Source organism: Amblyomma mixtum, chromosome 6 (assembly GCF_055824585.1).
Source record: "Amblyomma mixtum isolate Tamu chromosome 6, ASM5582458v1, whole genome shotgun sequence".
Taxonomy (NCBI): Eukaryota; Metazoa; Arthropoda; class Arachnida; order Ixodida; family Ixodidae; genus Amblyomma; species Amblyomma mixtum.
In genome coordinates this window covers 107,243,587-107,259,837 of record NC_143017.1, presented here as the reverse complement: position 1 = coordinate 107,259,837, position 16,251 = coordinate 107,243,587, and the positions used below count along the sequence as shown (strand labels likewise).

Sequence of the window (16,251 nt, the reverse complement as noted above, 5' to 3'; positions counted from 1 at the left end):
TTGAATTACTACATTTTTCTCGACAAAAAAAGTCTAAGAAATAAATGGTTCAAATAGGACCGCCCTTCGTACACTGGTGGTGGGTTGGCAACTTTCGCCTGCAGGAGCTGCTCAGCAGTCATGTAGTGCTTTTTTTGTGTGTGTTTGGCTGCTTTTGTGTGCTGGTTAATTGGAGAGACATGGGAGAGGTCTTTGCCTTGCAGTGGGCGCAGGCAGGCTGCTGCTGCTGCTGATGATGATGATGATGTGTTTCATGCATGCATATTCACTTCATGCTTCGCGTAAAGAACTGAATTTTTGCGTTTCCTTTTTAGTTACTGCTGTGTTCATTAGGCGCTCTTGTTTCTTTATGTCGACATTTCTATTTTCTCAACGCTATTCTTTGCGTTTTCACAGGCTATTTGAAAAGGATAACACGAAGAAACTTACATATTCTAAGTAATAATACCAAAACCGCAATAAAGCAATCTGAGCCAAATTAGTACTGATTAACTTAGCGACACGAACCTGGCAGAGCAATGCGTACTGGTATCATCTTTAAAGCAAATTACTGAAAAGGAACAAACACCGCACTTAAAAAGAAATAAATCGACTGCTCTCTTGTTCTTGCTTATTGTGTCATAAAAAGAAAGAAAGAAAGAAAGAAAGAAGAAAAGAAAGAAGGAAAGAAAGAAAGAAAGAAAGAAAGAAAGAAAGGAAGGAAGAAAGAAAGAAAGAAAGAAAGAGAGAGAGAAAGAAAGAACGAAAGAACGAAAGAGAGAAAGAAAGAAAGAAAGAAAGAAAGAAAGAAAGAAAGAAAGAAAGAAAGAAAGAAAGAAAGAAAGAAAGAAAGAAAGAAAGAAAGAAAGAAAGAAAGAAAGAAGTATAGTCTGAACGTACTACACTTCCGTTTTGCGTTACTTCACAAATCTCAAAACGATTCGGAGAACCACGTTTGAAAAAGGCGAACGGAAAATGAAAGCAGGAGGTTCAAAGGGAAGGAACGCGAGAGCGGGAACGGTGTCCGCATGGCCCAGGGAGTATGCAAAAACCGGCTCGCCGTTGAGTCCGCGCACCCCGGCCGACAGCCGACAGCTGCCGACGAGGCGGGACGAGAAATGGGTCTCGGTCCGGTGGCGGGAGGGCTCCCCTCCCCGCGTTCACGAGTCGCTGGCTGCGCGAAGCGGGGCTGCCGGCGCCCGATAAGGTGCGCTCGCGAGGACGTCATATTTTTATAAGCGGAATCCCCCCCGCAGCCCTCCGCCAGACCACGCCAGTGGAAACGGAGGCGCACATCTCGCGGACCGACTGCTACACGAGGGTCGGCTGCGCTACGCCGTATCGACCTGCCAGGAGTCGGCCTCTCTGCCATCGCTTGCGTGCCCGACAATGCCCACTCGCTGCATGCCAAGAAGGGGGCGAGTGACTCCGGCTTACGGCTGGCAACCCCCAGGTTCTCCTCTGACTGAAGCCTCACAAGTGCTCTCCCAACTTATCCGCATTCCCCCCCCCCCCCCCCCCCCCCCCCCCCGCTACACACCTCTCCGTACGCACAACTGGAAAGTTTTGTGTGCTCAGTTGCTTCACAGTCCTCCATATACGTAAGAAACATTTAGAACCGAGGCATCATATCCGACCAGCAGGTTCAATATCTCGAGCCCAATGTTTGGTTCTCGACATCTTTGTGTTCTTCCCCGGTTAGTGGCGGAGCCTGGAACGCTTCTTAGCCAGAGCCTCCCCCCCCCCCCTCTCCCTTCCTTCTTCGGGAGCCATGAGATAGACGCAGTCAGCCCGCTCATAGGGGCTTCAGTTTCGACCGTATCGCTGTCTACGTCCTGGCGTTGACGCCGTATCTGGGAATGCCAAGTGCGCCAGCAAGCTGTTGGACGGGCCCCGTCTAGATCTGAGAGCGCTCGCCCAGCTCCTGCCTGCCCTTCCTCTGCCTCGACTGTCTAATACTTTTACTTAGCCGTTTCTTCGGAAGAAAAACCTGAACGGAGCGCTCTAAGCGGATCGCCAGATCAATACGGGGACGGCCAATGCCGACTGAACCGCTTCGCCGAACCGTGCATTAGGCGCGGCTGGAGGCGTCATGAAGCGTGTAAATACAGGGAAGGGAGGGCGCTATTCTTCAGTCCTCAGGCTCGGATAAAACGGCGGTGAGGATACGGTGTATTTTTTATTCGCTGTTCCATTCCGCGCGGGGTGCTCTCAGATAACAGCGCACCGGCTTTAGACCCCGAAATGAAAGTTATGAAATTAGCTACACAAACAATCCGAGCATGTGACTCGTGAGGACGATTGCAGTGTACGACTCCTGTTTGCGATACAAACTGCACTCGTACCAGAGGACTAAGTTGAAGCCCGTAGTGAGCCGAATATGGATTGAATTCTGTGTCTGACTGGCAAAGTATACCTGACGTTGCGAATTGATACTTGAAGCCGTACTTACGTTCCACCCGGCACTTAACCAAGTTTCTCAGTCTGCACTCAGTATTTACAATTCTTAACAAATCCAACATACTATGTGCCCTCATGGACACAAGTTAGAGGTATTTTTTTTTCGGTTGTTTCGTAGGAACGCGAGAGTCCTGGAGAAGTATGCTGTAGGCATATCGTTCAAATTACGCTGATAAATTCCGTACGGGTGGATAGAAAAACGTCTACACGTACGGAGACAACACATACATTCTGAGGAGACTGTATAATAGAATAAGCTGCTTATGAAGAAAATGCCTCACATGATTCAAGGCTGTAAAAAACTGCCGCTGCTGTTGGCGCCCGTGAGAAACTACAAACTGTTCCCCAATTAAACGCGCGTCGTAGAATGATTCCATCAGCTAAACTGCGCAATTGTATGAGCTCAGATTTCGCACAGAAATGTCATTTGGTCGGCAGAGTTGTTCTGTGCTACATTTTATTGGGTGTACATGCCTGAGTCGATAAAAAAAAAAATCGGATATTCGCATCATCTGCGGCGACGACGAAATAAAAGCCATTATTGCACCGGTAGCGCCATCTCGTTTATCAGCCGTGGAGACTCGGCAAAGATGGAGGTTGTTGGGGGGGTAGGAGGGTGTTTGGGTGTTTTTGGACGTTTTTTTAAACTGCTTTATTAATGACCACAATAAACTTCGTTTGGCCGGAACTCCACTCAATTTCATGTCTTTCGTGAAGAAGTATCTTCAAACCCGCCGAAAAACCCCCTCTTCTGCCGAATCTCCGCGGCCGACGCACGCGATGGCGCCACCGGTGCAATCGCTCAGATAACGGCTTGTTTTGTTTTGTCGCCACCGCAGATGATGCGAATAACCGACTTTTTCTGGTTATTCAGTCAAGTATCCCAAACAAGTGTAGCATAAAATAATTCTGCTGACCAAGTGCCATCTCTGTGGGAAATTTGAGCTCGAACAATTCACCATTCACTAGCTCGGCTGAGAAAAGCATTCTACGGCGCGCGTTTAATTGTGGGCCATGCTGTATTCATGTTTATGCGTTTCTTAGACAAAGCAGAAACCTCGAGCTCAGCCAAAGCCACCTAGACTAGACAAGGCCTGTTCGCTCCTCCTCTCCACAGGGGCCTACGTCACACTAGTTGCCCGACCCGCCCGACCGGTCCGACCGCGAACGACGGTGAGAGCGCACGTGGAACGCAGCACAGGCTCATAGAAACGCAGGCCTGTGGTTAGGTTAGGCAGCGAACGTGCTGACATTTCTCTTTTCCGACTTCTAGGTTTTCGAGCTGCAGTGCGTCATACCGTATTCTCCTGGCTTGTGCACGTTGAAATCATGATGTGGTGCTAAAGAGAAGCACATTTTGTAATCGCTGCAACATGGGCCGTTGCTGTGTGCCGGGGTGCCGCGGAAATTATGACGGTGGCCCAAAAGTTAGAGTGTTTGGTTTTCCCAAAGATGAAGCTCACAGAAAAGCTTGGATGAGAGCAGTTCCTCGCAAGGATTTTACGCCAACCATACATTCCAAGGTAAGTAACTGAAATTTAACTTCTTTGGTAGCCTTAGCTTATGTACCATAAAACCCAACACAAAGCAAAAACCTTCCGTAACTTTAAAAGTTGTTGAAGAATAGCTTCGAGAGAACCGGATGTAATTATAATTAAGCTTTCTCATGCAGGTATGCGAGCTCCATTTCCATGAGCAAGACTTCATCACCAAGCTCTCACATCATGATAAACAAACAGGAAGAACCATAGAGCTCAAGCGCGATCGTGTTCAACTTCAAAAGGGCGCAGTGCCTTCGGTGTTCCCCAATTGCCCATCATATCTTTCTTCTACACCTTCATGCCGCGAGTCCCCAGCAAGAAAGAGGGCACGTCGGGAAAATGACGCCATACAGGAAGCCATCAAGAATTCTTCAAAGGCAAGCGAGGAAGAAAAACGCAAAAATTCAGTGTCTTCTTTTGAAGAATTGCAAAGCAAGCTAGCCAACATCTGCGACACCAAGTTTTGGACAGTCACTGCGAACGAAGAGTCCGTCATGTTTCTTCGTGTAGAACCTGAGCCATCTCCATACGTGAAATGTGCTGTCAGAGTCCTTCCAGATCTGACAATATCTGTAACTATAGGCATGGTGAGGCTGCATTCACTAGCATGTGGCAGTGCAGTTCCAGACACAGTTTGCAACGCAACAGCCTTGTCTGCGCTGCTTGAAAATCTTGAAGGTCAGCTGCGTAAAAGTGCCGAAAAATCAGGCGGCCAGAAACGTGATGTTTTGACATTTTTTAGATTCCTGATATCCGAATTTATTCAAGACACTGAAGAAGGAACGGAAGATGTTGCGCTGTTAAAATTTGTAAATGAACAAATCAGCCTTTTCCTCACGAATAAGCGTGTTTACAGTTCAGAAATGTTAGTTTTTGCCAGCATTCTTCACTCCATTTCGCCCCATGCTTATCACTTTGCAAGATCTGCATCTAGCTTAATTTTGCCGCATCCATCAACTCTACGCCGTGTCTGTTCCAAATACCAAGGTGACCCCAGCGAGGAACAACAACAAGTAAATTTCCTTTCGTACATACGGGAACGAGCGAAGTTATTGAAGCCCCACGAAAAAACCGTAACACTAATGATTGACGAGATACATCTTAAACCATTCTTTGACTTCAAGGCAGGAGCAATAGTTGGAGCATCAGCCCATTCGTCAGAGCCAGCAACAACCGCCCATGTCTTCATGACACAGTCACTGCTTTCCTCGAACAAGGATGTCATACATATTCTGCCTGTGTGTAGAATGAATGCTGAAACCCTGCACCAGTACACGAGGAAGATAATAGTCGGCATTGAAGAAATGGGGCTAAAAGTAATAGCTGTCATAACGGACAACAACTCTCTGAACCGCAAAATGATGTCCCGATTTTCAAAAGAGTCCGAACTGAGCATTGTGTACCCTCACCCGGTAGACAACCAACGTCCGCTATTTTACATTGTGGATACTGTACACTTACTGAAATGTATAAGAAATAATTGGATTAATCAAAAAAACCCTGCAACATGCTTCTATTTCCCAGAAATTGATTTGTCTGGTGTTATGCCTGACGCCCCCCCCCCCCCCCCGAATTAAAGCGGCATCCTTCGAAGCTGTTAGGAAGCTTTATTCATCAGAAAAAACAGCACTCGTGAAAGCTGCTTATGGGCTTAACGCGAAAGCTGTAAATCCAACAGTTATGGAGCGCCAGAACGTGAAACTGGTCCTAAATGTTATCAACTCTTTCGTCTCGAATGCTCTCCGAACTCGTGGATCAGTACTGAAGATCCCGCTTGCCGACTCAACCGCCTTATTCATAGACATTGTGCTGGCGTGGTGGAGAATAGTGAACGTGAAAACTCCTCACAAGGGTCGAAGAGTCAAGGACAGCCTGCAAGAACCGGTCAATGATCAACAGCTGACCTTTCTCAGTGGAATCATAGACTGGCTTGACGCCTGGAAGTCAGTAACTATGTCCAGTGGGACACTCACCAGGGAAACCCACACTGCCCTTCGGCTCACCTGCTATTCTCTTGTGGAAGTGTGCCGATACTGTTTGGAGGAGCTGAAGTTCAAGTATTTTTTGCTTGGGAAATTCCAAACAGACGCTTTGGAAGACCGTTTCGGTAGTTATCGAAGGTTGGCTGGCAGGAACTACCATATTTCGGTGCGTCAGTTGTATGAGTCGGAAAAAAAGCTGAGGCTACAAAAGCTTCTGACATTGCCAACTGAAGCGGCTTCAACAAGCACCAAAGAGGATGAACAAGCAATTGTGGACACAGATAACTTTTCTGTTGTTATTACAGAGGACGACATTACTCGGTCAAAGTGTGACATGGACGTGATAGCGTACATAGCTGGCTATTGCGCACATGCTGCCCTAAAGAAACTGTCTTGTTCCTCGTGTGCCAGCGCAGTTGTTGTTGAGGACAGGATCCTGGAAGCTGAAGACATGAGCATGATCCTCCACCTTTCCAGAGGTGGACTCAAGTTTCCGCAGCCTTGTGTTGTTAACATGGTTCTTGTCTGCAAGCTCGTCGTTGAAAAGCTTTCAACAGGGGAAAATGAAGAGAGATTTTTGTTGAGCCGCAATCAACACTCCATTGTAGCTTCCTTAGTGTCTTCCCTGGTTCAAGAAGACTTTCCGGTCAGCGAGTGCGAAAACGGACATACAGGGAAATCACTTCTGCAGCTCATAGTAAAACCCGCAGCCAACACAGTGCTGAGTAATTTTTGTAAATTAAAGAATGACGCCATTCAGGACAGCAGTCAGAAGAAGGCAGCTGCCAGGAAACTAAAGAAATTAAAGAATTGAAATATTTTATTGCAGAGCACTGTGACCAATAAAATGTCCATAAAGTATTCATGTTACTGTTTTCCTTGACTTCGTTCATTTTGTTTATTTTGATGTCTAACACGCCATCCGCTTTCGAAAATGACAAAAAAAAACGTTCATTTCTTTAAAAAGCAACAGAATGCATGAGATGCAGCAGGTACTGCATCTCATGCATTCTGCTTCATTCTACTGCTTTTCTGTCTAGGAAAAAAATATTTTGAAGTTAATATGAACTAAATGCGATGAACTGAAGAGCAGGAACTATAGCAGTCCAATGCTCTGCCACAAGTATTATCATGCAGCTACAAAAACGAAGCATTTAGCTGCAATGCGAAGTATATTGCAAGGGCTACGAAACATAGCATAAATTATAAATTAACTCAGAAGATATTTAGCGAAATCATGCTCGCGGTTAAAAAGCTGTTGCTTAGTCGCTAATTCATATTTGTTGACTCACTTCTATAGCCATTGTACCTCGGATAGTAAAAAAGTGCGCTTAAAACTGCCGGCGAACCCCCGCAGTCGCGAGCGGAGGACGGACAACTAGCGTGACGTCACGGAGCAAGCGGAGAGGCCTTGAGTAAGTCTAGGTGGCTTTGGCTCAGCATATTAGACCCATTATATGCGCCGAAATGAGAGCGCGGATATTATGGCGCAGCGCTCATAGAATTTTGGGTCTTTGCAAGAAAGGTTATTTCCAGACATGGGCCGAATGTTATCCAACCTCACTAAGGCGCGTTTTTCAGCCACGGAGTCAGCAGTGAAGCTGCGAGAAGAGAGGACTACGCGAAGGGAGGCGGGCAAGCGATGTGTTGGTTGATCTTCTCTTTTTTCTTCCCTATTCGTGGTAACTTCGCCCACACCACGCTGGCGGAGTTACAATGGCTTATATACATATATCAAAGCAGGAAGCACAGATATACAGCCGTGGGCAGAGATTTGCGCGATGTGGATTGGCGAGAAAAAAATATTTCGGCGCTACCTCGCTAGCCTGTCAGCTAGTATTCTTCCAAAGGATGAAGCACTCATGTCCCTTCGTCCTCCTGCTCTTTTCATTTACGCTGTTTACCTGACAGCACATTACTAAACTTTCTTTCCCACTAAGCCGCAACCCGTAAACTTTTGTCGATCACTGTACACAGCGTCTTCTTTGTTAAAATGGTCTCTCCTTTTTATTTATTTCAGTGCTCATTGAGCAAGCCAGCTATAGACGCTGTCAGGCGACATAACCTGAGTAAAGTATTGCTACAGTAGCGTTAGCAACACTGCCCGGGCTAAGGAGTGCCACCGCGGCATCGTCTGCTGCGCTTTTGGCGCAACATGTCCTGCATTCCGGCAAAAGAAGGGCGGCGCTGATAACGGACGGTGACGCAATGAGGCAGGTGCCGCAGACTGGTTTGCCGCTCCAGTGGATGAGCAGAGCATAAAACGCACTTCTTTTTTTTTTCTTCTTCTCTCCCGCACCCGTTGTCATCGGGGGAGTATCAGACTAGCTGCGGGAGAGAAACAATTTGTAGGATCGTATGTCTGCGACTTCCTATGGGACAGGAACGGCAGGGGACGCGGAGGGAGCGCGGCGCCGTCGGAATGGCACACAGCTGGTGCGCACTAAGCGAGAGAAAGCAGAAGGAAAGTAGACCTCATTAACGGCGGACAGGGAATGAAAACGGGAAGAAATAAGAGACAAGGGAGATAGCAAGGTGCATTGCTTCACGGCAAGGCATGTAAAAGAAAGAAGGGAAAAGGGGAGGGGGAACAGTGAAAGTGAGGGAAGAAAGGGAAGACGTGGGGATAAAAAGGAATAAGCGCGCGAAGCATGCAGGGAACAGGGAACAACGACTTAGCAGCACTGAAAGAGGAGCCTGCCGAAAATGGCGAGGGGGTGCCGGGCTTCAGGGAAAGGGGAGTGGGGGGGAGGTTGGCGCAAGACCGCGTCAAAAAATAACGACATCGGGATCGGGAGGCGATGAACGAGCGCAGTTATGAAAACGGACACTCCCTCCCCGCTCCCCTTATATTCCGCTCTGCCGCTCGCAACGCGACGCCATGATTGCGGCTTTGCCGCCGGGGGGCGCACTGAGCGGCAGCGCTTGGGTTGACATCTCGCGGCAGTAGCCCGCAAATCACGACACCGTCCTCTCCCGCTTTCGCTGGTGGCCGACTCAGGGATTCGGCACCAGCCCAAGGCAGTTTCGCCTAATAACCGCTTCGGTCGTAGCCTAACGCATCCGCGAACGCGACGCTCGTAATGTTATCCTCGAGAGGAAGTAGTTATCGGTGCTCACTGAGGATAGGTAGCATATATATATATATATATATATATATATATATATATATATATATATATATGTATATATATATATATATATATATATATAAGGAGCCAACACCCACAGAAACCAAGGAGCACAGGAGGAAATGACTTTTTTATTCGTGGTTTTCGTAATTCGGAGGTCGTGCGTCCGGATCTCACCGGCGGCATGTGGTTGCTTTTTTTCATTCATTTTAATATACAAATGAATGTTTAGTAGGTGCAGATGTGGCCCCAGCTACGCTTTATCCCAAGGTTTTACCTCTGTCTGCACGCAGAGAAATGCCGCCAAGTATATGCGTTTCTGAATCACGCCTCAGATGAGCAACGTGTTTTGGGCATCCAAACCGGGTTCCTTGCTGCAGAGAGCTGCAGTTTCTACGAGGGTCGTTCAATAAAGATTTCCCCTGACCCACTTCCTTTGGACGGAGAGCAACGAAACTTTGCAGATTTATTAGTCCTTCTGTACATAGGTGCCACCAAGAGACACACACTTCTACCATTTTTTTATGCATATGTAAACACCTTGTTTGTAGAAGTCAACACGTAGCTCCAAAAGCCATGTTGTGACTTCGGAAATCATAGTCTCATCATCTGGAAAATGCTTGCCCTTCAAATATGACTTCATTGTTCGAAAGAGGAGGCAGTCCGATGGTGCGAGGTCGGGTGAATAAGGGTGACGCGGTAGAATTTCAAAGCCGCAGCAGCGTGCTTCCATCTGGGCAGCATGAGAGTTGTGAACTGAGGCATTGTCTTTCAGAAGGCGGACACCTTTGGTGAGCATGCCACGTCTCTTGCTTTCGATGGACTCCCGCAGTTTCCGCCGCAGTGAAGCATAGTATGCCCCAGTAATCGTGCCACCTTTTGATAGGAAATCCATCAAGACTACTCCGTGCTGGTCCCAAAAGACTTTGAGCATGACCCTGCCCGCCGAGGGCTGGGCGCGTGCCTTCTTTGTAGGCGGTGAGTCCAAGTGCTTCGATCGCACCGACTGGACACTAGTCTCCAGATCATAGTAATGGACTCAGCTTTCATACTGTGCAATCAGTCTGTTGAAAAAGTCCTCCTTGTTTCCATGGCACATGGTCAAAAGAGCCCGGGAGCATTCGACTCGTTCTTGCTTTCGGAAAGGTGTGAGCAGCCGGGGAACCCAGCGAGCGGATACCTTACGCATGCGAAGATGGTTCTGAATGATTTTTTCCACGGACCCCACACTAATCTTGATATTTTGGGCTAGGTCTCGAACGGTTACGCGGCGAATTTCTAAAATGGCGGCCTCTACTTGCTGGATGGTGTGTTCATCGATAATGGAGTGAGGTCGCCCTGCAATCGGAGCCGTTTCCACCAAAGTCCGACCACATTTGAATTCACGATGCCAGTTCTTTACTACACCATATGATGAGGAATCCTTCCCATAAACCTGTTTTGTCTCATCGAACGTCTCCCTTGGAGTGCGGCCTTTCAAGTACAGGAACTTGATTACTGCTTTGTATTCCACTGCATCCATTATCACACCTGACACCACTTCGGCACCTGTGAAAGGAAGACCGTTATTAGTTAAGAGTTGCATATTAGCACGTGACCTATAGGGACTTAAGTCATTACACATGCGCAGTTTGAGCATCGTGCAAATAAGCAGAAGTGAGTCAGGGGAAATCTTTATTGAACGCCCCTCGTAAGTGTGCTGTGCGGTAATAAAGTAGCGCGTGGAAGTGCCCTTTAGCCTTATAATTATTCGTAATAGCATTATTGCGATATCTTCTTTTTCATGGCTAGGTAGTGTTTGGGGCATGCGCCTCACACGCGGGAAGTGCGAAGTTCGATCACCAGTGTAGCCGGGTACCCACAACAGGTTATTCATTAGGCACAGGTTTCCTCTAGGCCTGATGCTCGACTTACCTCAGGCGATATGCATGGTAAATGGGTCTCTGGCCTCACCTTGAGTAGGACGAGACCCCTTTTGCCAAGGCGCTCTTCGACCGAAAGTGTCCTTTTATCATAAAAATGCATAATTTTTTTCCCCCAGTAGTTATGGTCCTTTGCTGCTGACCCGAAAAACACCGGTTCTATCCCGGCCGCGGCGGTCACACTTCGATGGAGGCAAAGTGCTACAGGCTCATTTACAGTGCGATGTCAGTGCACGTTAAAGAACAGCAGGTGGTCGAACTTAATCCGAGCCCTCCGCTACGGCGTCCCTTATAGCCTGAATCGCTTTGGGAGGTTAAAACCCCATAGAATCTCAAAAAAGGAATCTCCTTTTTCATTTGTTGATGTTGGATGCTACAGGACGTCACATTTATTTCCGTTTTACGTTGACTGTGCAGCAGTGAGACAGTAGCTATTCGGAATCGTTTTAGTATATTATTGCCACACTTATCACTCTTTCCCTGTCTGCATTTTTGTATTTAGCATTTATTGTTTCTAAAAGGCAAGAAAAGAATACAGTCGTTTGATCTTATTCAGGTACCTGAAGAAGGAGGCACGTTCACCAACACTCACATGGCTAACGCTAGGGCACAGTACATCGGTGGCTTGTCGGAGTTTCAAATGAAGTTGTATGCACACTGTAATCCCCGAGAAAGACTCCAGTGCAATGTAATACACACTGTCTGGAGGAGAACGCCATTATTTAATGTCTCTTTCGAGTGCTGTCCACACGTCTATGTACTGTATGTACTGCTGCTGACACTGGCGGAAAGTACGTAACTAGAAAGTGGAAAATGTGATTGACATTCTTACAACAAATGTGGAGAAGTAATATAAACGATATTTCTCATCATGAATTTTTCACTGTTACGCATTTTCTAACGGTCTCTCCGAGCAGCAGTAGTTACAATAACCACATGGCTATGTGCACGACCGTCTAGCTGTGATCGCAAGCAAAGAAATCATGTTTGCGTCAAATTATCTTTCACTCAGACCGGCCACAATCTGTTGGTGCCACGGTGAAAACTACAACTGGATCCGGCATATCGGGAGCCGAAGCCTCGTGGCTTCTGGCACGCAAGAATATAATTGAATAATGGAACTGAGTGGGCGAGTTGGTTTGCCATCTTGACAGTTACAACGTGGAAAACAAAAGAGGTGGGCACTTGAGTACCCATTGTCTGAAGTGCAAATGGAAAAGCAAGAAAAGCAAGGAAGGCTGCCGTCCCGATTTTCACAGGTGTAAGGTACTTTTTAAAAGTAGATGTCAAATAACGAGAGAGATTGTGGAGGCTCTTGAGATAGCACGAGCGGGCGATGATTGCGTAAGCGCTCCATCAATTTTGTTGTCGGATAAAGAGATGTCCTATCTTACATCCGGCATGCCGGTTGTCTGAAAGAACGCGCCAGCTATCACTCGTTGGTAATGTTCTTGTAAGCATGCGCAGGTGACTACCATGAGTATAAAGTTGTTTTTCGCATGAAATAAAATCAGTTGAAAGTAAGCGCTTTGTATGTCTTTCCTTTTCTGTCGTCCTTGTCCTTTTGAGCGCTTTCACTGTCAAGAAGAATATAATATTTTGGCCCTTCAGCTGTATTACGCCAAGTCACCACGATCTCTGATGTGACGCCCACCAGTCAGTTAGCAACCGTTCGTACGCGCGATGGTTTTATAAATGTTAACCTGTGGTTGGCTGCGAAAAGCGTTGTAGCCTCCATTTCATTGCCAACCAATCTGAGAACAAGGCAGCGTCTGCGGCTGTTAAGAAAGCGGTGGAGGGTAACTTTATGTGTTTTTTCCCTAGTTCCGCAAGTGTTCTCTATGTATAATTGGGGTACTAAATCGCTTTCTGCTATGCCGAGGTCATCACAGTATGACTACAGGTGTCAGATATACGTCAGCCTTTTACACACCGTTTAGGGCAATAGGGGTCTGTCTGCGGCGTTACGGGAAAAATCCTTGGCAGATATTTCTTAGGAGCACTGAATGCTTGCGAAGCGCCGCGAACAATTTACGCTGAAATCATCGCCAGGGCACGGTGAAGGCGACCTTCTCAACGTGGGGCGTAAAACGAGTAAGCAAAGATTACTTTCGGACGAGCGCGCGAATAGCTGGGCCGTTCACCTCGTCCCTACTTTGACGCGTCTTTCAAACTGCCAACTGTGCGTCTCTGTGATCCCCTTGTAACGGCGGACACTCAAATGACTCTAACAACCGTTTCCAACACATGCATGCGCAGCTTTTGTCAAAATTATACAGCCCAAGGGATTTGCTTCTAAACCCTGCAGCTTGGCTCGTTTGACTTCGTTTTGCATGCACAGCGATCCTAATCTCTCCGAGGCGGGAGGGACTTCCGTCCTCTAACCTCCCAAGCTTAGGGATGCCAAACATGCTGAGAGCCCCGCTACATGGCTTGGAAGCAAATCCCTTGGGCTGTACATTTTTGAGAAACGCTGTACGTACCGCTTAAAAGGAGTCAGCAGGTTAAGCTCGCAAAAAGTGATGTGGATGTACACAAACAATGTAGCCAAGCAGCAAGAATTAGCACTTCTGAGCACGATTACTGCAGACTCTGTATGACATACCAAGGGCCCTCCGTTGGCAACATTCCTTTCATAGCTGATTTGAAAGAAAATAAATTGCGACCTGTTCGATCTTTTCAGTAATTTTGTTGCATTCACGGAAAAGTATAACAACATAGCCTCTAAATGTAAGTACCTCACAGAAAGCTCTACTGCATGCCGCATTACACACATGATCACTTTTTCCAAGTTCATTCTTATCTTTTCCAGTTTTTATTTTTTTGCCTTTTCATGCCTGCCTACTGGAGAGGCTGTTTGCCAGAAACGGTGAGATCCACAGTCTCCTCACTGATCACTACTGCTGTACGAAAAGGAGTGTGCCGCATTATTTGCATGGGTGTGATCAAATGAGCAATTATCAATTTTATGGACAAGTGTGGCGCGTTAATGGCAAGTGCATGCACGTTCTATCATGTCGCCTCACGTTCGCGCTTTGTGCACTATCACTGTTGAACAGCCCTCCGGCAGGCGGCTACCCCCCGCGTGGTTACCCTTCGGGTGGTTATTGAAATAACCACAATTTTCGCAGGCAAACACTGAAGCTCCGCTCGGTGAGGGCTCCGTACAACTGCGGTCGCTGTAAAACTGGGCTGTCATGCCATGTGCCACTTTTTCGTGACACTTATGAATGGTTTCGCGTTAGTGCCCTTACATGCAGTGGAGAAGTCTGCTTAACCACTTATAACTGCCGTAAACGGGTGATGACAGTGAGCAACGCTCCGCTAGCAGATGTCAAAAATGTGGAGCCTCCCAGCCTGGATAGGAGCCTATAGGTAGCGGCCTTAGTACGTACTACAGTGGTACTTAATTCAACAGCACCGTCCTCTCACTACTCACCTCACTGCCGCACTTAAATCTTGTCCTCTGATTGAGTGTAACTCCTAATCATTAGCCAGCCAGACGTGGCGTGCTTGTCAAAGATACTAACCTTTATCGGTTAAACTCTAGTTTATAAATTGAAGTCCGGTATTTGCATCGAGTATATTTTTTTTTCAGTTGAAGTTCATACATCCAATCCTTGGTAACAAATAACATACATCATGTCTTATGCAAATGCGGGGTGGTAGTTTTCTTTATATTATTTCCTTTCCGGAGTCTGCACGGCGATTTCACTCGCGCGGAGTCGCCGCGAACAAGAGACCGTTCGTTTAGCCCCAGCACAATGATGCAATCACGGCAGCGAACGCTTAATCAGCCAGCATCGCGCCCCCTCCCTGTCTAGAAAGGCGCCGTCAGCGAAGCGTCGTTCGCACACACGTTCGTCGGACAGCCGACTCGGCGGCGCACAATAGGTTGCAAATTTAGCGGCGGAAATTTGATCAGCGTCTGCCCCGCGCGCGCGCCAGGACAGGGAAACGAGGCAGGGATTAGATCGTGTTTCTCCTGGGCTCCGTGAGGAACGGAAAACAGAAAAAAACACGCTGATCCCTCTGCCTGGAAGTCGCTAAATGATTCCGTGCGTGCATTTTCTTTTTTTTTTTGCCGTTGTCGGGCTTATCTGTACGCAGATGCTCTTTTGTCACGCGAAACCGGGGCCGACGAAAAGAAGCGCTACGTGCTTACGTAAATCTTGAAAGATGCTACACTTGCCGTGTGATCTTAAAACCTGACGTTAAATGGCGATTCTCTGCTACTACGTAGCCGGCTGTTAAATGAAGGCATTTCCTAAAACGCATGCGTCCAACTAATCTAGGGTTGCAAGTCTTATCTTGGATAGTTAGTAAATCCGACTCCCATCTCATCTGTTCCTCCATTAAAGATGCTGCCGTCTTCGATGGCAGTAACGCAGTCTTCGCGGTGCAGAAAGACTGGGGCTTTTAACAGTCACATTAAGGTGTCCCCAGCGTTCAGCACGTACAGTCGCGAACAAAAAATACTAGCACAGATCAATGGCGATTAGAATTCGTATATCTCACCACGCGGCGCTGCGGTACGCAGACCTGCCTAACGGGCCGTTTCCATGTTTGCAGCCTAGGGGGGGACGGCAGGAAGTAAGCTTTATCAAGCGTGCACCGCCCGAGCGTTGAAGTGCCGACCCTACGTGACTGTGCTTGCAGCATTTATTTTGGCTCGGTTATCGTGAGCAAAGATGGCTTCTTTTTATTACTGTTTTTTTATGTCTGCGATGGTTTATCAAAAGGAACTCGCGGGAACAATAGATGATAGCGCTGCTTTTAGCCAGTAATTCTGCTGGTCCGTGGCAATCCGCTGAACCCCCCTAAAACTGTAGAATGGGATGGCCCGGCACTCTCGTTATCAGCCTCTTCGCCACCCGCAGCGCCACGCGTTGTCATTCCGGCGCTCCGGTGTTCCGTCATGTGTGCTAATCTTTTTTACCCGCGACTGTACTTTAAGAAAGTTTTCAGAACAGTCAGGGACAGTGCGACAGTGTTCACTCTTTTGCACTACTCGTTCACCTGAGAATGTCAGCTGCACATGCGCTTCAAAAAATGGCCACAATGGCTACGACAGAAACAAATCATAGTGAGACCAACTGCACAGAAACCAATCGGAAAACACGGCAATATAAAGCGTAGCATTTTTGTAACCCAGTCTCGTATCAGGAAAGCTACTGATGTCAAATATGATTTTTGCCCTTATTTACAGTGTATTAATGTTCCATTCTTCTACAGC

At 47.3% G+C, this 16,251-nt stretch overlaps 2 protein-coding genes across 2 annotated transcripts in view; one reads left to right on the top strand and one right to left on the bottom strand.

The window, feature by feature from the left end:
• Gad1 (glutamate decarboxylase) overlaps positions 1 to 16,251 on the bottom strand; it is a 95,771-nt gene that overhangs the window by 61,857 nt on the left and 17,663 nt on the right. The window lies entirely within an intron of this gene.
• Positions 5,646 to 6,776, top strand: LOC149339959 (uncharacterized). Its single transcript, XM_089550613.1, has one exon. It carries the CDS (start codon positions 5,661 to 5,663, stop codon positions 6,774 to 6,776), a length of 1,116 nt encoding a protein of 371 aa, XP_089406739.1. The 5' UTR covers positions 5,646 to 5,660.